General features: G+C 38.6%; 1 protein-coding gene across 2 annotated transcripts in view; it reads right to left on the bottom strand.

Annotated features, from left to right (window-relative positions):
• VCAN (versican) overlaps nt 1-27465 on the bottom strand; it is a 117085-nt gene that overhangs the window by 25841 nt on the left and 63779 nt on the right. Inside the window, exons 8-10 of one of the 2 annotated variants that reach the window (XM_014960516.1) lie at nt 7102-12579; nt 4844-4957; nt 2379-2492 (exon numbers count right to left, since the gene is read on the bottom strand). In XM_014960516.1, the coding sequence (XP_014816002.1) occupies nt 2379-2492; nt 4844-4957; nt 7102-12579 (5706 nt within the window). The remainder of the gene's footprint in view (nt 1-2378; nt 2493-4843; nt 4958-7101; nt 12580-27465) is intronic. The other variant, XM_014960517.1, reaches the window with a different exon arrangement.

Genomic DNA, 27465 nt, shown 5'->3' with positions numbered 1-27465 from the left:
CACATGTGGTGGGCGAAAGAAGGTATCTAACAGAGGTTCTCTATTCGCTTTTAATCTAGTCTGACCCAGAAGCAATGCTGTCTTACTGGTCTACCAATCTGGTTTAAAAAGGAAACACCCTCAGCTGCTCTATTTCTAACATCAGACAAAGTTAGTTCTCTTCAGGAAGAAGTTCCTGGGCTCAGATCGTCTGCTGAACTGCTTCCACCTGGCAAGAAAAAAAGGCTGTCAGGGAGCCAATTACAGCTGACTGAGTCTCGGGATTGATTTCCCTCACCCTAGGTTAGATCACCCTGAAGGCTCCTCTAACTTCTACCACCTGCTGGAGCTCCCTGACGTCCAGCTGTGCTGTTCCTCTGGTCACATCCCCTCCTAATGCTAACACAGGAGTAATACATCAGCTGAAGATCCCTTAGTCTAGAAAAGTCTCACAGGTGGAATTCTGAGCTCTATGCTTTTTCTATACCACACCAGCATCGTGGGCCCAGGACACGGTGGAGTTGTCTCCTACTTTAAGCTTCATGTCCAGAGACATTTTCAGCTCGCTGCTTCCATTCCCTGCCATAACATTTTAAATACTCAGCACTGTGCCTAAGAAAGCCCTTCAGCTTGACTTTTTTTGAAGGTTTCTAAAATGAACAGTATATATTGGAGGGAAAAAAAAAAAAAGGAGTAATGAAATATAATCTTGGTGTGTTCAACTCCACCTTTCCTGTGGCACCAAGGTACGCATTCTGTCGTTCTGGCTGGTCTTTAAATCTAGTGAGGTCAGGACTGGTGCCTTGAAATAAAGCCTGCTTGCCAGACAACCGTGTCTGAATCGCCAACACGGTTTTATTTTGTCTGGTGGAGTGGAAATTTGGCACTAAATGCTTTTCCCAAGTCCCAAACCACTACAGGACTTTAAGTGGAGGAAATTTAAATTCCAAAGCTGAGTGAGCAGGGCTCTGGTTCTGATTGACAAACTAGGAAATGTTCCCATTAACCACCTAAAATGCGCTCTCAGGTTGGTCATAAAAAGCAGCTTAAAGCTTCCACGGTACTCAGAGGCACTCGCTACTATGGATTTGCTGGAATGAAGGGGAGGAGGAAAGGAGTGAGAACATTTATTTCTTTTGTTGTGAAAACACTGTCAATTTATAATTTTGGAGAAAGCCCTTTCAAATTACAAGCTTAGCCAGACTACTGAAAAATTTAAACAGTGAAAAGTGCCCTAGCTGATCAGCTTTGAGAGTTTTTGGCTCTAACAAACAAATCTCTGTAGATTAAGCTGGAAGAGTTTGCAAACTGCTTTTCACTGAAGATCAGTAACAAACATGAAAATACACAGTATTAATTAAACAAATCCAAAAGTCTAGTTCATTCACCTGTGACCAAAACCATTCAGCTGAAGAAAAAGAGAAACATATTTTCATAATCTTCAGAAAGTACACTTTAAAAAACCATTTATTTTTCCCATGGAAATGCTTTCATTAATTTTGCTGACAGAACAGATTTTGCTGCCCTAATCCCCCTCCTACATGCACATATTGAGTAGGCATCTTGCACTGTAACTATTCCTTGTAAGTACAGTGGGATTTCTTGCAGGCAATGTTTTAACAATTACAGAGAATTGGATGTTTAATCTGATTTCAGTTGTCCAGTTTAGAAAGCCTTTTACAACATCCTTGTAATTGTCATCCTGCGCCTACTTTTCCTAAAACAATAACAGAACAAATCAATTTGAAAATTCTGGCACAAAGTTGTCAAGGCTACAGTACCCAGGGGATGGACATATAATCTGGCATATTCATTAGACTAGTCCTACTTTCCAGTGATGCTTGTTGGAAGCAATGGGTTCTAATATGTCTTTTACACTGTATATAATTTTTTAAGACAGAAGCTCTGTCAGAGAGTAACTCTGTTCTCAGTCATTATTCCATAAGCATCACTACAATAATGAGAGAGACTCGTTATGTGTCTTTCCAGTAGATTGCAAGCCTTGGAGCTACCTGAAAGCTGTACAACTGATGTTATTTTGACACTGAAACTGCCTAATATATCAGTTTATATTCAGTACAGCAGTAATGTGACTTCCAATCAGGTTAGCATGTGGATACACTTTGCTCTCATCCATCTACAAAAGACAGTGCAGACATAACCTTAAACAAAAAGTTTTAAAAAAAATTTTCCCAAACTTTTTTTGGAAGAAGCCACAAATCATGAGAGTCTATCATACTCAAAAATTATAATTTTTCCTCATAACTGATGACTTCCCACAGATTTTGACAGTTTCTTCCATCCTCTCTTTTTCAGGAGACTTTGCCTAGTTACTCCAGAAGGCTATTGAAATGAGAACAGATGACTCCAATCACTACAAATTAAAGAAAACACTTTACCTTGTTCACAGAGAGCACCTATATAGCTTGGCAGACACAAGCAAGTAAAGGTATTGAGGCCGTCTATACACGTGGCTCCATTCCGGCATGGGTTAGACTGGCATTCATCGACATCTACAACATAAAGATAAAAGTGTTTTTATAATCCGCCCATCTTCTAGAAGGGAAATGTTCTTCAGCCTTAGTCATACTTATTAGTAGGACCAGTTCAATTCAGAAGAATGAAGTATTGCGAAAGATCCAAGTGACCGATTTATTTGCATGAGAACTGGTCTCAATATGCACAACCTTCCTTTTTCTTCAATCACAAGCCAAGAAGTAGTTACCTCAGGAAATGTGACATTACTAATCCACAATTTTATATCCTGCACTCTGAATCCTGAGTTAATTTCTAAAATCTAGACCTTCAATTCCTCATCGCGTAGCTGAGAAAGAAGTGGTACTGTGCAGTGTGTAATATTTTCCTATACTGGTGGAAAATTTTACTTGAGTGTGTGACCACAGCACAGAAAATTCTCTTCAAGTACTAATGACCTCAAATATCTTCTTGAATCTCAAATATTGGAAATCTCATCATATACCATCTCATTTCAGTTTGCAAGGCAGCATGACCTGGCACCAAATTGCTTTGTATTTCTCAATTCTTCCTCGTCTTATCAAGATAAGGAGAAAACATCATAAAGATAACTTCACTAAATGACCAGTCAGGTAGTAAAATTTGTAGTCATGCACAGATGTCCTGCTAAATCTGTGGCTCTACAGTAAGCAAATAACATTTCTCTCCCCCGCTCCTTTGGCTGCTAAAATACCTTGTCTTCACCTTTTAGATTGAAGCACTAGTTCATTTAATATAATTACTTTGTGCACGTTATTTGCACAGGTTATAAGCTAGTACTCATCTTTATAAAGATCACACGGCATTTTCTAAGGAGCACTGTCCCTCTGAAACTATCACAGCTTAAACTTCAATGCGGATTTTGCAAACATCTTAGTCCAAAGTGAACTGCTGCTAGAGAGGTTAAACGTATCTGCAAACCAATGAACAGTTGTGCAATCCCAAGAATAATTGCTGCATTGTGTGAAAGGCTTTTCTAAAAATATTTTTATCTAAAAAAAAATAATTCTGTTCAAATTTTATGCTAGGTCTTATTTGTTCCAGTCATTTTGGAAAGCTCTCAAGTCAACATTTTATGCCTTTTAAGAAGAATATCCCTGAATCTTAAATCAACATTTTAAGCCTTCTATCCAGAATACTGCTGAATCCAGGGCTAAAAATGGTGAGGTTTACTTTCTTAAGAGCCACAGAACATATTTCTATATGGTGACTGCCCATGGATGTCCAACTCCAATTTGTTAATAAACCTTTAAGAGTTCTAGGAGACAAGAAGTGGGCAAATTTTTCTTTTATAATCTGAAAAAAAAGCGCAAAAATTATTATCTCTGATGCCCAGTTTGCAATCAGGGAAGCCATGTTCCTTGCCAAAGAAGATATGAGATGCAACATCTAAAACTTGATATCTACCAGCAACAACACATTAGGGAATTAGAAAACTCATCAACATGAGCTAGGAAAGCAGATAAGTTGTTCTGTTTATCATGTAGTGTCTTGCAGAACACAAACAGAACCAGGGTAATCCTGACAGTTATACTGCACTGACACCAGCCTTTGAGCGGGGTTGGTTTTTGTTGTCCCAAGCTATATATGATGAGTTGAATTCATTTTAGCAAAATTGTGTGAGTTTTTTTCCTTAAAAATTTGCAGGTAAGTGTGCAACAGGCAAATCCATAGTATTTTTTAGGGAATGAAACTTGCGACTTTTTAAAAGCCTAAACCAGCTCTGTGCTAAACAGCCAAAATGCCACTTTTATCACACTCTGGCTTGCTGTTTGGAAGTAAAAGCTGGTTATTCTGTACTGGTGAGTCTCTTGACTGATCATAGCAGGTAAACACAGATGTTACTGGCAGCTTGAAGTGATCCTCAGCTAGAAGAGTTACCAAAGTACTAATTTATACCAAAAATGCATATTATTATATCATATTTACAATTTCTTTGAAAAAATATCAAGCTGACATTCAGTGATCAGCTTCCCAGTCACATTTGGGACTAGTTTATTTTACGACCCTCTCCAATAAACACAAAGCTCTTAAGAACTATCCCAAATATTAATGTTTCTTTGGTTTTCTTTGATGTATTTATGTATTCAGTGTTATGAATTCTAGTTGTTATGAATGTAGTTCATTTATAATTCTCTTATGTTTGTATCTTTACACACCTGTGTACTTTATGGGGAGAGAGAAAAGGTAAGTGGACCTCCTTCATTTTGTTGTTCTCATCTTAAGTAAGACCTCACTGAAAAATTTTTCCAAATATCTATGTATTCTTCAACTTCAAAAATCAGCAGTTCTTCAGATCTCATGTGTGAAAACTTTATACTTAATCAGTATCTGGATGGCATCAGCTTACCTAGTTCACACTGCTCGCCGTTGAAACCTGGCAAACATGTACAGATGTAAAATGAACCCCGTGGGTAGCAGGTACCACCATTAAGGCAGGGATTGCTTTTGCATGGATCTTGGCCTGTTAGACAAGTAGAAAAAGAAAACTGACTCTGTAGTCTCACGGAACTGGCATCTTTTTGATTTTTTGGAAGAAGAATTCTTTCTTCATTTCTGCATTGATGCTGCAGGCTTTACCATAGTTACAGAAACTCTATTATCATAATAGGCTTCTAAGAATAAGATAGTTTTGTAATATAGTAAAGCTTATTTTCAGGCATCACTATTTGCAACTTTAACAACAACATTTACTATAAACCAGTATAATAATTTTCAGAATTACATTTTTTATAGCAATTTTTACTGCATTTGGTAGTCATGATATTCTATTGAGGATTTAGTTTGCATGGCATGACAATTAATTATAGCTGAAAAGAGTTAAAGATATGCAAAATGAATGGAAAATGCTTTTTTTTTTTTTTGAACAGGGTTAGTTTATGTAGAATGATTGGGTACACAGAACATACTGGCTGGCTGCTGTTGTTTCACTTTGTTATATTTAATCAGTCAATGCCCACAAAGTCTTATCTTATCTCTTTGAAAGGATGTTTTCATACATGCATATTTCCCACTTGTCTTTCTTAAAAACATATTTCTAAAATACAAATCAACATACTGTATATATTTGTAACTGAACTGAACATTAAAATAAAAGCTTACCTGCTGTGAAATCCTCGGTTGTTATGGGAGTTAACATTTAAATAGCTTTCTCTTGCAGAGCTTTATGACTTCTAGTGATGTTTATTTCAACTGAGTTTAGACACCTAGGCATTTGCATTTGATTTAATGCCTGGGATCAATCATTTACACAAATAAGACGCACAAGATAACCAATCCTAAGTATTAGCTTCTCAGAGTTAGAGGAAAATCATGAAGACAGTCCTTCTGGGACACAAGAAGAAAGCCATGGCTGTGAAACCTTACAAAATGGGCAAGAGAGTTCTATAACCTAAGTTAATTCAGAGACATGAGAAAAGTTTAGACTTTTGGTTATATTTTTCCAAAACAATCTGACTGTGGTTTATGAAGTAAAAGATAAATAACATCTATTTTGCCCTTGCAAGTCAGACATTCAATGTCTTCTTAAAGTAGCAAGTTCTCTATCACTGGAAAGCAGAAGGTTCACTTGAAAGCCTCCAGAAGAAAATCCTGTCTACAAACGTGTAGGATTGTAATTAAGTGGGAGGCATCTCTCCTTGGAGGCTTTGAAAAAATCTGATCATACCCATAAAACAGGTGCTTGCTTTAGGACTGCTTCACTTAAAAGTCCCAAATCTAGGGCTATGTTAAGCACCTAAAAATGTTTATTGTGTGTTTACTGTCTTCTTGTCTTCCTACAGACTGGATATTTTCCCAGTAAAATTTTCAAATTGACAGCCACCTGGATTACTTGAGGGAAAATAATAGAAAACCCTACAAAATTAAGCCAGTTCAGATCTTTCCTCAACTATACCTGGATAAAGTACAAAGTGACACTACTCATACTGATCCTACCTGCATCGTCTATGTGTTTGGTGAAATGGTGCCCAATAACCACTATATAAAACAAAATAATGTGGCAAATGACATCTAACAAAAAGATCTGTAATACATGAGACAGACACTGTATCAACCAGTTAAAGATAGAGACAGGCTGAAAAAGTGAAGTCTCGGTTTTCTCTTGTCTGGGAAGTTATCTTGTAGGTTAAGAGACGTTGATTTTTGTAGAAAATTCAGACCCTAAAACGCTTACTAGCTCTGCTTTCTAAGTCAAGATGTTATGAAACAACCCTACCTATAAAGCTATAAGTATTATCATTGTGCTAACACAGAGCAGCTATCAGACAAAATTATCTGTTGGAAATTGGAAAATTAAATAATTAAGCTGATTTCTCTACCACAGTCGATGTTACCTTCCTGTCTTTTAGAACTGGCCGGTCACCTCAAGTTTGATCCAGAGCTCCACGACGCAAACACTCAGGAAAAGTCGCTGAGCCTGAGTTTCCGTCCCCCCCTTGCTCCTTCACTTTCCAGGGGTTATAATCATGCAGATTTCAAAGCCTGAGGCTCACGAGTTCTGTTGTTATTTCACACGGTGCTGATTGTCATACCTCTCATCAGAGTTAAGACACACATTTACAAGTATCACAACAGACATATACGACAGTGATCATATTTGGGAGTTACCTGGAATTTGCACTGCTGTGCCTTCAACTGAACCCACACTGGTGCCAATCAGGAAATCTGATCCATTAGTGACTTCCGGAAGGGAAAATGATGAAGTTACAAGTTCAATAGCATTTGGTCCCTCAGAGCTTATCGTTGATGGCTCATTTTGATATGGACTGTTTCCAGGGGCAGGGTTGTTTGTTGCAATGTTAGAAGAAATTGTCGTGATCCCCTCTCGACCAAACAAAGCTGATTGTGTTTCCAAGTTTCTATCCAAAGGTTGTGAAGATGAAGCTACCATTGTAACTGCTTCCTGGGCAGGTTTAAGTAGTTCACGTTCAACACTATTGCGTGAATCTGAAACAGGTGTGGAAAAAAGCCATGGGATCTCTCTCTCAGTACTCCTGTCACCTTCTTGATGGGGGTTGTTCGCTCTGCCTGAGGAAGCTTCAACTTTTATTGTGCTAATTTTTGGAATATCTGTGCTTGCTTTTTCTCCAAAATTCAGAAAAGCAGTAGGCAAGACATGTATTGATGGAGAATCTCCAGAAACAGTAGCTTCTTCCTCAGCAGCCGTATCAGTTACAGAGTTTTCTGTCTCCTCTGTCCTGTCTGTTAGAAATCTATTAAAGTGAGTAGTTGTGCTTTCAGTAGTTGTGCTTTCTGAAATAGGCTTGGGAGAAAACTCCAGCAAAGAAGACTCTGTTCTGTCAAGGAGGTCTGTAGTAGGTGGTTTGTATGTTGCCGCAATATCCGAACTAACCTCTTTGAAGGTTCCTTCTGATGCATGATTGGACTGATTGGAATCCTTTGAGGATGATGTACTAGGAATGACTACCTCAGGGTACTCAGATACTCCATTAACTAACTGAACAGTTACTGAGGATTTAGGAGTAGAATAGAAGTTTACTGAATCTGTTTCTTCATATTCTGCTGATGCTGATTTTGTGTATACTGTAGGATGCTTTTCTTCATTCTTGCTAGATGATACAGTCGAGATGTGGGATGTATGCTGTGGGGTAGCCGTACTTACATCCAGCACGTCAGTTGTCAAAGCTAAAACTGGTGTAAAAGAAGGAACCACAGGCTTCTTATCGTCCAGTTCTTCTTGGCCCATTCCAGAAAAGCCAGAGACAGGGATTGCTTCACTTTGTTCTGCTATTACTTGGTTGTTTGCTGAAGTATTCAGCTCATAGGTGTCTTCTGTTGTACTTGATACCATAGGTTTAGACCCATGAGGCACATGAGGGCTTGCCAGCGATGGTACTGTAGGGAAGAAAATGCCCAATTCAGAGATTTTGGTCGTGATGAGGGTTTCTGTTGCAAACTTCATGGCATTCCCTGAACCCAAATCTTTGTCATCGGATTTTGGTCTGTGCTCAGCTGTTACTGATTCACCAGTTGGCTGGCTGGAAGTAGTCACAGATAGACTGTCACCAGATCCAAGTGTCTTCTCTTTGGTTATGGAAAAGTTAGGTGTTGAATTGTATTTCTCCCCTTCAGCGATCATGCTATCATCACCGCCATATGTTGATTGTAAGACAGGATTTGGCATTGTCTGCACACTTATTATATCTTCAGGCATTGATTTTGAATGGTCCATGTCTATAATAGTTGTTTCTTCTGATGGGATTTGAAGTCGTTCTTCAATTAGTGTAATATCACCATAAACAGAAACATTCAGTATAACACTTCTTTTGTCATCAATCATGGGAATAATTTTCTCGTATATCCCAGTATCACTTGTTAGTTCTTCTGATGTAGCTGTCTTAGGTTGAACAGCAGACGGATTTGCCACAATCTCTTTTTCTTCTGTAAAAAGGGATGATAGTCCTGTGATCAGAGTCTGTGATCTATCTATCGTTGCCTCTGTTGTCGTAACTTCAGAATAAACTTCCCCAGGAACAATAGATGAAGCATTTAGTTCCACTTTTGACACAGGAGGTACTGACAAATGAGTAAACATATCAGGAGAGGATGAATCCAAAACGCTAACCCAGCCAGATCCTTCTCCAGAGCTTTCAGACAATATTCCGCCTGGCAACTTTGTTGATGAAGTTGCAAGTGATTGTTCTGTTTCAAGATCAGGATTTCCATTCAGTATTACAGAAACAGAAGTTACGCCGTCTTTAATCAAGAAATGTGAAGTTTCCTCTTGAGAAACAGATTTAGAAGTAGCTGTTGTCCTGTCAGTTTCATTTTGTCCCCTCCTATAGTTAGTTTCTTTATTGTGAGTTTCTTCAATCACAACAAAATAAGGTGTCGTGTCTTTAACTTCTTTAGAGCTGAAGTTCTTGGAACTCTCTTCTGCTAAAGCTGGAGAACTGGTGATTGTGGAGCTGGGGAGCTGGTCTTCCATTTCTGACAGCAGCTCAGTTACAGCACTTACAGCTTCTTCATTAACTTCAGCGTTTGAATGAGTGCTTCCTCTTTCAAAGTCTTGTGTCTTGCCAGTTGAAAGGTTGGGTCCCACATTTGCAGGATGAGAAGTCTGAGGACTTGAAGTACTCATGATTTCTTTGACAGCCAATGGCACTACAGAAGGAGTAACAGAAAGGTCATCTCCTGATCCTTGTCCTGAAAATAATGGATCACTGATGAGCTCACTATTTGCTAGCTTTTCTTCTTTAGGTGTCAGGAGTGATCTGGGAATATTTTTTGTAGGGAAAATGTTTTGTACAAACTCCTCCTCTTGCTCTGTATCTGTAACTGGGGAGCTTAAGTATTTCCTTTCAATCTTTACAGACTCAGTTACTCTGTCATCATTAAATGGCAAAAGTATTTTTTTCACAGATTCAGTTTCAAATTTCTTTTCTTCTGAATATGGGCTGATAGTTGGAACATTTAAGAATCCCAGATGTTCATGGTTAGCCTGTGTACTTTTAAAGAACGAGTCTATTGTTGTTTCTTCAGAAGATTCTATAGCTTTTGGTGAAATTTCCCTTGGCCTGTCTTCCCCAGAATGTATATCTTCCACCAAAGGAAGTTCGGTGGTAAAAGCTCTCTCTGTCACTTCAATTGTTTTCTCTTCCATTCTTATGTCAGTTACAGTTCCCATTGTGGTTACTTCATGTTCAGTACTTGTGACTAGTTCATAAGGTTCAGTAGTGAAGGCATGATCCACAGCTGGTGTGCTGCCAACTTCTTTGTCATACTTTTCTTGTGTTTCCAGTCTCCCTGTGGGTGAAACTGCTGTTTTTTCAAACGATTCAATGAATGTGTCTGCTTCTCCAGATCCTTGATCTCTAAATGAGAAATGATTTCCAAGTATTTCTTCAGTAGGTCCATTAGACATTAGTTTTGTGCTGCTGCTGTCACCTTTGAATTCCTCTCCAGAGCCATGCTCAATCAGGAGAATCTTGCCTAATGAGACAGTTGAAGAACTAACTTTTGAATTTTTGCTTTCTGTTGATTCAGCTACTGCTTTGATACTGTCAGTACCGTGTGTCACCATGATGTCTTGAGGGTTGTTACTAAGCATTGATTCCGTTGGTGATATGACCTCACCTGTTTCTAAATCTTCAGTTTTAACTCCTTTTGCAACATGAGATATTATCTCTTTTCTAGAACCAGGACTAGATGTTACTTCAGAAGGAGCCGTGTAAGTTGGTTCTGTTTCCTGGTTTTGTTCTTCCAGGTTTCCCGTACCAAATTCTTCCTGAGACATCTGACTTGTTACTCCAGATTCCTCTGTCAAGCCATCTGACCCAGTACTTGAAACTGATACTACTGATTCAACTGTTCTTGCCTGTTCTTCATATTCTGTTGTTGCATTCTTCAGTGAAGCATTAGCTGTGCTGTAAATGTTTCCTTCATGCTTTTCTGTTTGTGTTTCAGTGACAGGCCTTAATGGTACTGAAGTCAAACTAGCAGACTCAATGACAACGTCTACGTCTCCAGAACCTGGATCAATAAACGGGGAGTCAGTACTTACCACTTTTCTTGTGGGACCCCCTGAAAATATGTCTGCTGGTTCTTCTGCTGATCCTTCATTTATAAAAAACTTCTTCTCTCTCAAGAAAGGAATGGTGGTGACCTTTTTGATTTCAGAACTTATGGTATCTGTTACCGGTACTGTTTCTCTGAGCAGAGTAGGCTCCTGACTTACAGGTCTGACTTCACTCGTAGTGCTTCCAAGTTCACTCAAATCCAAATTTCCCCCTGCAGCAGTAGCTGAATTTTCCAGACTTGAATAAACAGTGGTCTGTACTTCCTTTTCATCTTCAATTTTCTTTTCAGTTACAAGAGAGCTGTCAACTACTTTTTCTGTCATAAACTCAGACACCGAATTGGTGGCAACGGTTACTGTAGAACTTTGATCAAAAGCAGAATAAAGACTGTTTATTCCTCTGGGCAAAGCAGAGGTGATTCCCAAAGCCGTTACAGGCATTTCTGTTGGCAGTACTGTGCCAGAGCCCAAAGAACTATCTTGTACTGGAAGTGTTTCTGTTACTGCTGCTTCTGTTGTCATGGCTGAAGTTATAGTGAGGCCCTCTTCCACATCTCCAGAGCCTTCTAGAACTATAAAAGAAGAAGCACTCATCTCAGGCTTTTCTGTATGGCTGCTTTCCAGAAGCATTTCATCAGGGAAATGTGCATTAAGTTTAATAGTTGATTTATAATGATCTCCTGGAGCAGGGGTCACCTTTTCTGGGATAAGGTCTTTCGTACCTATGCCTACTGTAGCAGTAGTAAAAACTGCATCCAGAGAGGCAGTTACAGCAGAACTTTCCACAGTAAATGCATCAGAAATTATATCAGAATTTTTTTCATCATCTTTCTTTCTTGACATTGTCACAATTTCTGGGAAGACAGAACTGGATAAATCTGATTCAGTGGAGCCATCTCCAGAAGATTCGCTAGTAATCAAAAGCACGTTTTTTGTATCTTTAGTAGAACTCTCAGTTCCATGCCATGTTACGGTTTCTTTATTTCTTTGGAGAGACTGCTCATATGAAGAAGTAATGGCTATTGATTTGTCTGTTGTGGCAACTTCTGACTCACCACTATAAACAGGTTCTAACATTGCAACATCTGCTGTCGGTTGTGTAACTTCAAACACCCCTATTACTTCTCCAGCTTTGTTTGGTTGCATGGTACCAGAAGCTTCAGTTTCAGGTATTATAAATGAGTTTGTTTCATTGATTTGAGAAAAGGTCACATTTTTTGAATGTGCAACGCTTTCAATTTGATCACTTCTCGCTTCCTCAGCTTTTGTGCTCTTAGGTGCACTAGTAACTTGTTGCTTTCCATTGATGAACTGCAAAGCTGGAGGAGTTGTAACATCAGTAGTATTTTCACAGTCTTCCTCTGATTCTTCAAACTCTATAATGTTTGGAAAGAAAGGATCCAATATAATATATTCAGACGAATCCTGCACAGAGTCTGAAGTACAGGGTTCAGTCTGAGCTGATTCTGCATCAATGTGGGGTTCATCTATTGCATGAGGAAGCATATGGCGACTGAACAGATCCAAAAATTCATTCACCGGATGATCTGCAAAAACAAAGAGAGCTTTTCATAATCCCTAAGTGACAGTGACGGTTGCGCGTTATAGTAGACATATGAAGTACAAGCAATCCATTGGAGAGAAAAAAAAAAAAACACAACAAAGAAATTCAAAATGAAACAGTAAATTCAGTCTGTTCTTCTACTGGCACAAAGTTAAATGCTGCCACAGTGTTTGACTTTTCCATTGAAGCCTTTGTGTGTGTTGAACACATTGTGTGATACTGTTGTTTGCTATGCATTTTTAGTCCCAAACCCGCAGCTGGACTAATGGATCCTACACTGTTCAGCAGAGATAAGAAATAGAGAAGATGAAAATCACTTTTAGATCAAAAGACTCTGGTCCCAACCAGCTGCAACAGCTTCCACAGGTTTAAGACACCAGCTAAGCTTCATCAAAAACTGAACTTAGACAAAGCTAAGCAAGGCAAAGCCTAAAATAACATAGGACATACAGAATATGCCTCTGCAATTCCATTTATTCTCAGTATAGAGTAATGCAAAATAATAACACCATACAAACTACATCATTCACTCCATTCTTTACACTTCAACCCTGGGTCAGCCAATAAAGTCTCACTTTACAAAGTTGCTGCATGTAGCATTATAAATCCTTAAGAAGAAAAGAAGAAAAAATATCCCAGATTCGTAAATCAATCACCATACAGACAGTAACATAGGTAAAGTCCAGTTATTTTCTTCTGCTTACTTTGAATTTTTTACACATTCCCACAGATTGTAAACATCTCATTTTTTTTTCTAGGGGGCCAAGCAGATAAAAGAGAGGAAGGAAGGAAGGTAGGAAGTTCTAAGTAGACAAGGTTTTAGCTCCTGAAGCCCTGGTGAATTCCTCTAGGATTTATGGTCCCAAATGCCATAGACAACATTTAAAGGCACTCCCTCAGCATTAACATTACTTAAAATCTTCTATTCCAGGCAACAGGTGCTACCCTCATTGGGGAAGACTAACCACAACAAACAGAGGACACAACAGACTCAAAAAAGCCAAATTTCAGTCTTGGCCAACTGACATGGAGCTGGAAATTTTGCACTGAAATCTTGAATGAATATTTCTTTCTTTCAAGTCTATGTTTATAACCGTTTCATCCAAAGCAAAACTATTGTTTGCTGGTATAAACTGCCCATGGACCTTTGCATCTGCTGGTAGAGGATCCAAACCAAGATACAGGACTCCTGTCTTATAGCGCTGTCGGCAAGGATTGCTCACCAAAGAGCATTTGCAGGTATTCTGGCATACCCACTACATGACAGAGACCAATTTTTAAGTAAATCTTCCTCATTAAAACTATTTGCAAGACATAAAAAATGAGGACCTGACAGGTAAAGTATTTCATTAGTTTGAAGTAAATCCCCTGCATAATGAACGCCATTTAACCTCTATGACTACTGAGGCCTCAGAGATACAGTTATCAGGTGATCATTCGGGAAAAGAATGTATTAAATCACATCGCCCTGACACAGAGCCCTGTGAAAGGCTTGTGATTCTTTGGCTTAGGGTGTTTTGAGTGTGAAAATTGACTGCAACGTGGGTCTTGGAAAGGTCATTGCAACTCTATCGAGAATTAATGTTCTAATATCTCACGTTGTATTTACAACTAAACTCACGAAGTATTACTGAACCTTTATTTTGCTAAACCTCCAGCTGAAGAGTAAATGGCAGCTTCAGGTCTGTTTTACAAAGAACATGTAATAAAATTCCCTGAATCTGAGGTTTTTGATCTAATTTTTAAACAACTTGAGAAAAATTAAGATCCATGCCAGCCTTACGGAGAATAAATCACCTTCAGCATTGTGTATTTCCACTCAAATACTCAGTTTGTATGGCACTAAGCTCAGCATTCCTTGTGCAACAAAAAAAAAATGGGTTTTTTTAGCCTCATTTCTGCCTGGGTGTTCTATATTGCTCCATTGAAGCCCAGCATCATTGCACTATGACAGCTCTATGAGATGACTACAGAATTGAAACTCCTCAACTCCCTCACATGCACTTGTTGAGAGTTCTTTCATGCAACGCTTGTAAAGAGAGAATTTGTCCCTCTTCCTTCCTCCAGTAGGTTTTACAGAGGCTGCCCAATGCCACAGAAAAATATAGCTTCTGCAGCTATTTATTTGACTCTTCCCAGATTTCCTTTTCAATTTTTGTTCAAGCAGAAAAACAAGAATTTAGTTTAGTTCAAGATTTGCAATATGATGTGGAAAAGCACGTCCACACCTGACTAATAAAGTCACTGTCAGAATCCATAGATTTTAGCAAACAGCAAGTCTACTCATTATACCAAGGAATCATATTTTTATAAAAGCAGAAGCTCAAATCAATACAGAATTGTACATCTTCTATTCAAAACTGTGAATGCAAAAAATACCTAGGAATTCAATAACTGAAAGGGGAATGGCAAGTTAAAGCTGCTAGGGAGCTTTGAGCATTTCTGATTCTCAGTAAATTCACTATAAAACTACTGCAGCAACATACAGAACAAGAGAACTACATATAGAAATACGCACGGGCAAGAAAGGTGGCTTGTGCTGCGTCCACAGCTTAAGAAGGAATATGTATAAATAACTGGGTATATAGACTAATGTGGCATAAGGATTAATTATGATTTCATACACAGCTGTTGGGATTGTGCGCACAAAGCACATAGCATGCTTTTGCACATAACTGTACATTAAAAAAGAAAATTATAAACCCTGGATGGGACTGGATAGGCTGCAATTTGTAGGAGGGTACCATGACTAACAAGTTCTGACCAGTGTATTATTTTTGTAGCAGTGCACACCTGGGAGTCCCTCAAATTACTAGCTCACGCTAAATCATTTATGGTAGGTAATAAATTTAATGAACAACATCTGTTCCAAATTCACCTAGAAGACATATACAAATTCTTACATACGCAAAGATCTCTATCAGACCTCGCTTTTACTTTGTTAGCTTTTTCAAGATCTCACACGCCACAAAGATCCACATAAAAGAACCTTAGCTAAAGGTATGATATTCCAATAATAAACTTTCAGGAGGCTCTTTCATTAAATATTAAGTGGTTTTGTTTTGTTATTTATCCAAGAAAAAAAAAAACAAAAACCAACCAGCTTTTAAGAAAATAGTAAAGAATACAATTGAATTATTTTTTTAATTAGAATTTCTTCTCCTTTCTAGAGCTTTGATTATTCAGTGTTAACAAGCAAGTTGCCAATGTTCAGGGTTAGCAGCTCTGAAAAATTCTCTTAAACCCCAGAGATGGCCAATAATCTACACAACAATACAGCTCATATAACATGTAACTTTGTCATCTAAGAAAAAGCAAGCCACTAGGATGAAAACCTAAGTGCTATCATAAAATACGAATACAGGAGGGAAAAGTCTTATCTGTTGAACTGGTTTGTTATACCCTTAGGACAGACACATGAACACTTGCAATAGTTTTAAACTGGCTAGATGCAGCTGACATATGTTGCCCCTACTTGTGCTCATCTCCATTCCAGCTGCAGGTAAAGACATATAGACCTGAGACTATTTATAAGAACAAGGCCTCTTAAGGAAAGGCTTCTACATCTGTTTATCAATAGTTCACACATTATCATGGCAAACAAGCAAAAAGAGCAGTGGTTCAAAGAGGAGCTTTGTTACTATGACTCCAAGAAAAAGAAAGTAAAAACAAGTAGCTAAAAATTAATAAAACCAAGGGCTGTCAGTTCAGACTGCCAATCCAAACGTGTCCTAAAGAAGATTTATCAGTAAAGCCTCCTGTTGAGGAAAGTTATGAGGCATGCACTGAAATAGAGATGAAATAGATAGGTGGATGAGTGCATATGCAGCCTAGAGTGATTCTTAATGCTTTAAATATGTCGAGATGTTTTAAATTACTTGTATGGAATAGGCATCTATCTCACTAACAGTCAATTATGTGTAAAAAATGGAAATTCCCCTGGCCACAGGGTGCTTTTTAGCCACAAGAGGACTTGACTGCTACCATGCAAGACCACAGAGCAACTGATTGGGGTGGCATTAATTTCTATTGCAACCTTTCTAATGAAAATCAGTTCTAAACCAACGTTAATTTTTCACTGGATCAGATATAAAGTTGCCTCTATGTTACTGAGAATTTTTTCTCAAGAAGACTTTTAGTATTCTACAAAGAACCCTAAAAAGGCTTTTCCAAGATCATTTTTGAGGAGACAGGCAGTGAAAAGCATTTTCTCTCTCTGAAACCTTCAGATAAGCAGCTGAAGAAGAATTAATAAGGAATTAAGTAGAAAACAGATTCTACCATTTAACAGTTGCTAATTATTTCATTTTCCATGTTGAGTCACCTTGTTTCTTCCCTACAGATATGTACTCTGCATTTATTTGCATATGTCTCGTCTTCTTTACTACAGTTGGTGTTGCACAATACCCCAGTCATCACCTCCTGCAGAAGACTCATCACACACACGTGATGATAAACTTTCACTCCCTGACAACAGCCTAAAACGTCACCTCCATGTGATGGGATGCTCTGAGACCGAGGTCAGAGGTGTCTGGAACTAGGACCAGGAGACAAGCAAAATCACAGAATCCTAGTATTGCCTAGGTTGGAAGGGACCTTTCAGATGATCTAGGCCAACCATCGACCTAACACTGACAAAATCCATCACTAAACCGTATCTCTAATCTGTAAAATACCTAACACCTAGCAGTCAGCACAATGGTTCAACTCATCACAGAAGAACAGACCATCACCTTAGGTAGGCTGTTAGATGACAGCTCAAGTCAGATGTCTCAAGCTTCACCACAGTCACTGATCAGATCCTTACTCATACAAAAAAAGTTATTCTGAGACTTATTGCAGGAACAGATTGTAAAAATATGCTACACAAAGCATGCTGATGGCAATGAGGACCAAAGCAGGTGCACGAATCTTAATTTTCCTCACTTTTATACTTCCATACAATTTGGAGCAGACCAAAACTGCTACGAAAAGCGGATCCAAACAGACAATCCGCAGGATAGTTCAGTAAAGATGCACACTGTGTTAATGGCTTTAATCTGTTGTCTCAAAACCCTTGCAAGTTTGTGGGACAGTCCTAGAAGGTTTGTTAAGGTGACCTACCAAGCGCGAGCCTACAGTCAGCAGACTTAAATTCAGCCAACAGGTGTCTCCACTTCATCCGGAAAATATCTAGGAGTCCCCAAAGTAGAAAAGGTTCAAATGGTTTACTTAAACCTTCTGAAAGGCCAGTGAGGACTCATATCTGGGCTTGGGAGAGGATCTAGCATGAGGAAGGACTCAAACAGCTTTATGTCGTATATTGACTCCCCCAAACCTCAGCTCTGCCAGGGACCAGATTTGCAGTCTGGGTGGATTCAAGCAGTTTTATGACTACAGCTTGCTGAAACTCTTCCAGTGAAACAAAACTCAACCAATTCCACAGGAATGTGTCAGTCTCGTTGAATATATTTTGTTTTAAAAGCATACAGAAGTAAAGAAGCAATCTGACAAGATGGCCCCCCACACAAAAAACAACTTAATTTTTTTCTTTCAAAACGTTTGCATTTAGTTCTCCTCCTTAAAATGTTACTTTTAAATTGGAACAGAAAGCTTCAATTTTACAGAAATAAAAGTTTCTGATAACATCTTTTGGGACATTTTGTTTCACAGAAAAGAGATTTTTTTTTATTGCTCTTTTCATCTCATTTCAAAAGAAATAAGATTTTGAAATACAGACGTTTCCTTCTGAAAGAAAATTCCAAGTGTCAGCCTTCGGTACATGTAATTCCTCTAACTTGTGCCATCTTGTAATATCATTAACCTACCTAAGCACGGTCAAAGTGCAACAGTGCTTCAGGCATACCCTATCTACCCTGTCAGGAAAAGGTGGGAATACTGCCAAGGAACTGGTCTGAGGTGTTAAAGAAACATGGCTACTATTATGCACACCTAAGTAAAAGAGAGTAAAGAAAGGTCCAGAAATAATTAAATTTTTGATTTTTTAATCCTTCTACCTCACAGTAACATGACTAGTATATATGATGAGGTCTAGTAAAATCCAGTTCTTGATTACTGTTTGGTCTAAATAAACAAAAGGTTTTATTTAGTTCACTTAAAAATGTTCCCCAGCTGAAAATATATTTCCAAAGTTTTGTTAACTTTGGCTCACTTTAGAAATGCTTAAGGATGTAGAGGCACGTTTCAATAGCTTTATTTCTTTTTACCTTCTAATTTTTATCAAAATGTATGTTTTGTTGTCCCTCTGACAGTCAAAAGAGAAGTTTGCATTTTATAAATCTCATCAGCAGTAAAAAAAAAATAAATATCATATATATATTGACTGTGCATAAAAATCTCAACTCCTCAAATAAATTTCTGGAAGAAAATGTTTGAAAAGAATAATTTCTGCACAGCTGGCTGGGTAGGAGTTGAAAGTAATTCAAGGTGGGTGGTCAGTCTTGCCTACTCAAATTCACTTATCCAGTCTGCTTTACCATATTTGGGTCTCTCTGCTTCCACAGAAGACACAGCCCTGTTGAAAACCTGAGCATCAATTGCTGGTATGTTCCTGTACTGCAGCTTTTTTACAGCTATACCATTCCCCACAAGCTCCATCCCAACAGAGTTGTTGGCTATGACCAGAAACACCTGTGGAAAGTGGATGTTGTCTATGCAGACATCTGTTTTGCACAGGGCTCTGGCCTCTATGGTGGCGCTTAGACAGCTCTGCCAAATTTTGAAGTAATAGACATGATGATGCAAAAAACATGTCAGAAATAAAGGAACTGTTTTATTATAAAAGGGTATCATGAAGCCTTCTGGCAATCTCTGGTGTTTCCTTCAGCTTCATTGCTTCCTGTGTTCCCCCCCCCAACGCAATGGTAAACTTGTTAAGAAAAAACAGATTGAGTAAAATGTCAAGTTGTTAAGAATGGCAGCCGTGCGGTGTGGAGTCTAAGCCCCAGTAAGTGCAGGATACAGTTCCTTGGATAAGGACTGAATATTTTTCGTACACTATTCTAAGGCCCCCTACTCCCACTTCCTCTCTGCTCCAATATGTCATTAACAAAACGATGCTCCAGCCAGCGGTGTCTCCTCCTGAGCAGTCCCCGACACAAGCATCCTTCCAATGACAACATTTTACTTACTGCCTACGGAGAAGACAATTCTAAAACTCTGCAGGGCTAAACAACCCAAAGCTAAACAACTGGCAAGCAATAAATCATTTTCTCCAGCTGAAATCCTAAACAAAGCAAAAAGTCAGACTGTGCAGGCACACGGTATCTGGATTAGCTGGTCTGTCTGGACAGAAAAATCCAACTCCATGGGACAACTCATCAGGTTAGGTGGTAAACAGAAGAACTGGCTGGGAACAAAAGCAACTGCTCACCAAAAAGACCTTAGGCTTGATCTCATGTGTGGTCTTCCATGACTGAGGTGGAAACAGTGAGATATCAATGTGTCTTGCCCTTTCCTAGCCCACTTCACCACCATCCCTTTGTTACGCCATGTAACACCAGGACGACCTCAAATGCTTCTGCTTTTACACAGATGGAACAAGAAGTTCTGGCACTGCTAACAAGGGAAGAGGTTGTGCCCTACCAGAAGAACCAAAAAGGACTTATCACAACAAAAACCTGGGGCAAAAGTCAAAATACTATAGTTACAATTTTAAAGCAGATGTCCACCATTTGATTATTCCTATGGCTGCTCAGATGTGCAAAGCCCTGAAATGATTATACCTTCCCCTGTCCCTCTCTCCAGTAATGTCAACAATATTTGGCTTTAGGAGCAAACTTATCGTGTACTCCTTAATGGGGGAGTTCTGGAAAAAAATAGGTTGATATCATACTAAGGTAGGAGCAATAAAGGTTGGTTTACATGGTATACAGGTGCTAAACTTTACTTTCTTAAGTACAGTCATTTGTCCCAAAGAAGGAATTTTATGTGGCAAAAAAACCCTCAGAAAAATATTCTGAGGTTCAAGCTCTGTTTATATATGTGACTGTCTAGAAAAGAAAGAAAGAGAGGAAGCAAGGAAGGAAGGAAGGAGGGAGTGAGGAAGGAAGAAAGGAAGGAAGGGTAGAAGGAAAGAAGGAAAGAAGGAAAGAAGGAAGGAAGGCAGGAAGGGAGGGAAGGGGGGAGGGAGAGAGGGAGGTAAAGAAAAGAGAAAAAACCCAAACACAGCATTTTCAGGAGGATCCTCCCTATCCAAAACGCCTATGGTGATGACTACCACCTGACCTACCCCATAATACTCTTTTTACAAATATCTGGAGAAGATCATGTATACATACTGCCACTTATCATAATGTTTTTCTGACATTTTATCCCCTAAAATTTTCCAGGCATCTTCCAAGTACCTCATAAGCACACTTTTAATTTAATGTCTGCACAAGCCCATGGTCATGCAGCCAGCACTCAAAATCACAGTTGATTAGATGTACCATTTGGCTGCCACCCCTGCTCCTTTTGGGGAGATATTGAGGGCTATATATCATGTAGCAAAGTACATTTATTCTCTCATAGCAAATCTCATTGTAGGCCTCAGTTTTCTTCATTGAAATATGATCAAAGTTTTGCTGGAATAGTCCACTGTGGGGCAAATCACCCTTGCCCATCTGCTTGTGTAAAATGACTTGGATTACTACAGCAATAGCAGTAGTAACTCAAATTACTACAGTATCTTCATAATATCTTAAATTCATATATGTGTTTTAGAATACCTGCAATTAGAGTGATTATGCAAATAAATATTGACGTACATGGCACATAGATTCTTCCACATATATCTGAGTCTTGTGCTTTGCAAATATTGTTCAGAAGACACTGAGTGGATTCTATCATTGCAATTTTAATGAAATATTCTTAGCATTACCCCTTGACTTGGGGGGGAGGGGGAAGGGAGGAAGGTTGAAAAATTTAAAATTTAGCTACAGAGGTTAATAAGCATGATTGCTTTGGGTATTGAATATCCAAAGCAGCCTAGGGATAAATGAGATCCTCAGTTAAACCAACACAAGTGTGTAAAAACCCCAGTGCTGCAGAAAGAATGACACAAGTGTGACTCTGTCTTTCAGACACAATTTTAGGAAAAGGAATGAAGCACCATGTGCTTGAAAGCCTTTAAAAAATTATGTACTAAATAGTATTTAATACATAATTTCTACCTGGATCAACTTTTGGGGTGCCTTTAATCCTCACACTTTCCTGAACTCTGACAGACATGTTAACTGCACACGAAACAGAACCAAGAGCAGAAACAAGAGCAGAACAGCAAATATTTTAGAATGCACCAAATTCTGAAGCAGCAAATATTCTAGAATAAGCTTATAACTGGAGAAGATTTACCTGAGAGTAAGCTGCAGTATACCTATAAATATTTAACCATTTCATTGCTCAGAGCTGAGAAAAGAACATGTAATTCTTACAACTATGAGCTTCTTTTTAACTGCATAATCACATGCATATATAAAAACACACAATGGTTTCATCTTTCGTTTTAAAGTAGAATTTTTCCATCTAGGGTTTCTTTTTTTTTCCTTGGCAAAAAATGGAATATTTGTTTTGGCAAAATATTAATTAGGCTTTAGAAACACTTGTTTTTTGAAAAAGACATTTTTGTTGGGCAATACTTGAGAACAAAAGTTTTCAACCAACTATAGCTGAAAATAGATGCCTAGCTGTGGTAAGTTAAGCTTGGTGCAGCACTAAAAGAATGGCAGAGGGGCACAGACTTTAGACTATAACCTGTTTGCACAGGCTCCATCCTATACTGACATGGCTATTTGGCTACTGGTTCAGAATTAGTTCACACCTGTCAGGCTTAGAATGTGGGCAGAATAAACTGGAAAAAAAACCATACAGCCCAAGAAGCCAAATAATCCAATTTAGGTAAGAACAAAGAAATGCTTGAGTAACATTTTGGAGACGTAGAAATACTTTAATTTATAACAGAGTTTAATTGATTTTCATGGGGTTCCTACTTCATGGAGGGTAGAGTATACAGGTAGCTTACTCCCTCTTAGGTCATCTGGTGGTCCTGGCAACTCAACACCGTGCTAAACTGCTATCCCTTACAGCCATTGCGATGCTCAGCAGTGTTTCTTGCTGGGCAATGCTGGACTCCTACATCCAACCCCCACAAACAGCAAAACAACCATCAGTGTCTTTGCTACCTATTGCATTTAAGTAACTTCCAAACTGTGATGAGCTGGACATTAGTGCCCTTCTCCCTGGTGGCATGAAATTAAATCAAATTTAGTTACTATTCAGATTATTAGTTCAAGAAATTTTGTAGGAACTTACACTAACTTTGGTTTCTTCAAGAACAAAAAAGAATACCTGCACATAGGCAAAAGACACCGTGACCACTGAAAAGCTTTTTCCAGGTTCACTCACCATTACAAACCCATTAACCCATTATTATTTCACCAGAGGATATATCCTGTGGTCTTTATCTTTGCCTGTCTGTTCTACCAAGTGTACACAGCATTTCTAAAGGACTCAAGAATTTTGCTTTTAATATGTAATATTTAACTGTCACTGGAAACTCGCTACAAGCCTGAGTAGTAGATACGTGAGTAACCCAAGAATCATTTCACTCACCACTTCCAAGAAAGGAAAAAATCCCCCAATAAAATCTTATTAAAAGATCCCGATGCTACTCTATGTACATATAGGCATATCCTTTGCTTTTATTTTGGAAAAAAAATTACATCAAATACGTGGAAATTCTATTCCTAATGCCAAAAACCTCCCACTGAAACTATGGAACTCTTGTTTGATGAGGTATTACATGAAAAATCCAAGATTGTGGTTAAAAAAAGTTAAAAATTAATGCTTCTTGTGCACTCTCTAAGCTAATGCTGAGTAACAAAAAAGTAATGAAGTGCAGCAGAGGTAATACCAAAGCAGGCATGGACTGCTGGAAGATAAGATTACTCCTGATCAGGAACAAAATTCCAACTGCATTTCACTTCCTTAGGGATTTCAGCTCTAATCATGAATGAAGAAAAATTTCTATACAATTTTCTATATTGAGTTCTCTCATTTAAGCAAATGGGCCTGGTCAGACAAGTACTAATATAATTCACTGAGCAGTTTTTTAAAAAAAGTTAATTACTCCATACAAAAGAAAGATCGATAGCTTTCGCTCCGTGTTCCCAAAGGCAACACAAAATATGCAGCAGACTCGCTGAGCATATCCTGACTTGTGCCATGAAATAATTCACAAGTATCCTGAAAGACACCAGTGGGTATTATGTATATTATTGATCAAATATATAATGTAAACACTTCCAAAAAGAGGGAGACGGAAAAAGACTGGCTGGATTGGCAAGGATTAATTCAATCATTAAATCTAAAATGTGCAAAGAACATTGAAAACTACAGTCAAAACATAGCCAATAAATATTTTTTAAGTGCTATACTTAGACTAATTAGCAAGTGACCCATCTTGAGGGAATGACTTGCTATTAAGATTTTTAGCCTTTGACCCACTTATAAAAATAAGTTATTTGCATTTCCAGGATAATATCCTATATTTACTCAGAGTTTCACTGTCTCAAATGTATCATCTCATGTAAAATAAAATAATATAGATAATATTTTTCGAAAGAGATAAAAAAAGATTATATCCTCACCATAAGTACTAAGATCTGGATACCTTCAGAAAATCTTGGAACAGAAAACCACTTTCCTCAAAAAAATTAGTCCATACTGTATTTCCATGTAAAAGACAGCTCTTCTTTTCTGCAATAAGACTTCTTAAGACTTTCTCCACATGTAAAAAAACCAAAAATTCTGAAAGGACTCCTCTCCTTCACAACAGAAGTATGAAAAACTACATTGTACCTATGAATAAAATTCCTTCATTTCTCTCATGAATAAACAAAGAGCTATAAGAAAGCTAGAAATGTGTAATCCCTATGTCTAGATCTGAGACGTTTCCTTGGAAACAATGCAAAAACAGCAGGGAATGTGTAGGCATCCTCTGAACGGTACTTAATTTCCTTGTATCTACGGAAGTCTATAAAGGAATGTGAAAAAAGAAATTATTGTTCTATAATAAGTCTTCAAGAAGAGCCAGCAATAGTAGCCTAAAGACTACTTACTAATTCACAGTCTTAGCTTCTTGTGAAAGTTTCTAAGTATCAGTTTTCAGCTCTGTTGGATATGAGGTTGGTTTCTTTCTTTCCCTTTGTTTTGGGAAAAGGAGCAGTGTACAAAAAGCTTGAATTTATTACAATTACTTGTTTATTTGGGCTTGCTTTCACACAGGGCATCATTGCTGTTCCATTTCAAATACAATTTATATGTGATGGTGTCAAACCTATTTTTAAGAGCCCTCCACAGCACCAGTACAACATGAGTATTCTAACATAGAAAAATTCCAGTTGGTTTAATTAAGCAAGAAGTCTACCAGTTTGGGTTAAATATGTTCATTTAAGCTCCTCTGACACAAATTTGTTCTGAAGAAAAAATCACCTAATTATAGAGCAAACCAGAAGCTGAAAACCTTACAAAGACATTCTTATACCTACCATCCCCACATCCCCACAACAATTCCGCTCTCAATCACCTCATTGCAATTACTATGGTGTAATTACACTGGGGAAGATGATATCAGAATCTGGCCGTGTTACTTAGCATTTAACACTTCAGTTACTCTACTCAAAATGAGAACTTGGCTGTCACTATGCCAGGTTTTATGAATAACACAGAGTTCAGTCATTCGGGGCATGAAAGTGACTTGAGTAGCTCTCGGACATTGACAAACCTGCTTCATTTGGAAATGTGTTTCAAAACCACTGGGTGTTTTTCTTTCTTAGCTGAACAGGCAAGTCCTGGGCTCAAAACAAAACACGGCCAGGAAAGACCATGTTACTAATTCAAACACTGAAATAAGACCATGTCCATTGACTGCACTCAGGCCAGCAGGGAACATGGTCTTTCTCCAGGGTTGATGAGGAGCAACACCTGCCATAGTTGTAATGTCAGCCACAACATTACAGTTATTAAGGAGACAAGCCCAGCCCTCCATTAAATAACTAGGAGATTTTTGCATTTAATGAGATGGCAAGTTGGTTCAGCCCAGGTGGGGCCACTTTTTCTATTGCCCCAACATCCCACCAGAAATTAACTCAGGTAAATTTAGTTGCACACCGCCAATAAACGGTGGCCACAGAACACCACATCCAAATGCATACAAGTCGAAATGTTTTTGAAAATTAAGTTCTGAAAATTAAAATCTGCTGACCGCAATGTTTAGGCAAATTTGGAACTCCTCTTAAATGCATGACAGTGATACCAAGAGCTCAGCAGTTGTTAAGAAAGCTGAATGGGCAGGGAAGTCCTATTCACACACATCCACTTGGGTGTGTTATCAGTCACTGCATAAAGCAGCAGAATGCAGTGAAAGCAAAACAGCATCTTCCCCTTAAAACAAACTTTGATTTGAAATCGGTGCTATGAATAAACAATAGGATCGAGTAGCACATACTTTTTTCATTCGAGGAAAAACAAATGGTGATTCCAGCATATAAAAGACAAAATCTCCTCACGCTCCGCAGGAGCCTCTCTAACACATGTAATTTTTGAAACGTACACCAAAAATCACACGTAGCACATGTGCGTACGCTACAAAGAACAGTGTCCAGATAGACATTTGCCAGTGGGCATAAACAAAACAACTTAAAAGGGAAGAGTGTGGGTACAGGTGCAGACAGAGACAAGCCTTCATGCTTTTAAGCTGGCTCTACTGGAAGTGAGGTGCTGCCTGGAAGTGGTGTTGTGAGACCGGGCTGCTCCTGTCCCTCCACACCACCATCTGGTCTGGCCACAGCACCATCCTGACACCCACAGCCTCCGGGACAGAGCCAGAGTCTTTCCTCCCAGCGTGCTCCCAGCACATTCCCACTCTCCCACGCACGCATCCCCCCTCTGAAGCTAGCGAAATGGAGGCTGAAAGGGGACATGGTTATTCTCTACAACTGAACAGAGAAATAAAAGTATCAAGGGATAAGTGTCAGGAAGAAAAAAGACCTATTCAAGCTAAAGACAATGCTGGCAAGAATAAACATGGGTATAAACTGGCCAAGAAGAAATTCAGGCTAGATATTAGAGTCAGACTTAACGAGAGCCATGGCGATCTGGGACAGCCCTCCAGAAGGAACTGTGAAAACAACAGGATTAAGTGAATTTTAAGACAAGGCCTAAGACGGACCTGAAAAGACTCTGTTCTGCTTTCTTTGTTAAGGTTTATGACTATGAGTCATTACCATTCTGCATTTCATTCAAATTTCATGTGCCCTCTTACACTGCTAAGACAGAAATATGCATGTTAGAGAATTACATGTTGAAACACAAAGGTTTGCAACCTCTTTCCATAAAATTCCACATCTACAAAGCACAAGTTCCTGCAATTTCATTCTGTTCAAAGCTGGAGGGGACAAGAAACCAGACAGAGCTGGTGTGAGTCCCAGGGTCCAACAAGCACTTTGAAACATATTCACTGAGTAAAGACTTTTAAATGTCTCCAGAAAATGCAGGTGTGCAAATTACTCCTGATACAGACAGGACTTGCGTTCCCAGCATCCCCTCAACCGCTGTTAAACAACACCCCCACAAGCATTTTTCAGCTCATAAAAGCTTTATGAGCTGAAAAGTTCCTTCAGGTTTGTTTCTTGTTGTTTGTTTCTTTTTTTTTTTTTTTTTTTTTTTTTTTCCAACTCCCCATCCCACCCTTGCTCTGGAAGGCAAATACTTGCAAAAAGTATATAACAGTAATCAGAGAAAGGCTTGTTTCTGATACTCCAAACATGTGAAGTAGCAGCCCAGACCACCTGTTGAACAAGTAACATTGCAGAGTTAGGAGGCCACCAAC

The sequence above is a fragment of the Calidris pugnax genome, unplaced genomic scaffold (assembly GCF_001431845.1).
Source record: "Calidris pugnax isolate Ruff unplaced genomic scaffold, ASM143184v1 scaffold326, whole genome shotgun sequence".
Classification (NCBI taxonomy): domain Eukaryota; kingdom Metazoa; phylum Chordata; class Aves; order Charadriiformes; family Scolopacidae; genus Calidris; species Calidris pugnax.
Note: the sequence above shows the minus strand (reverse complement) of the source record. Positions and strands in the feature narration are given on the sequence as shown.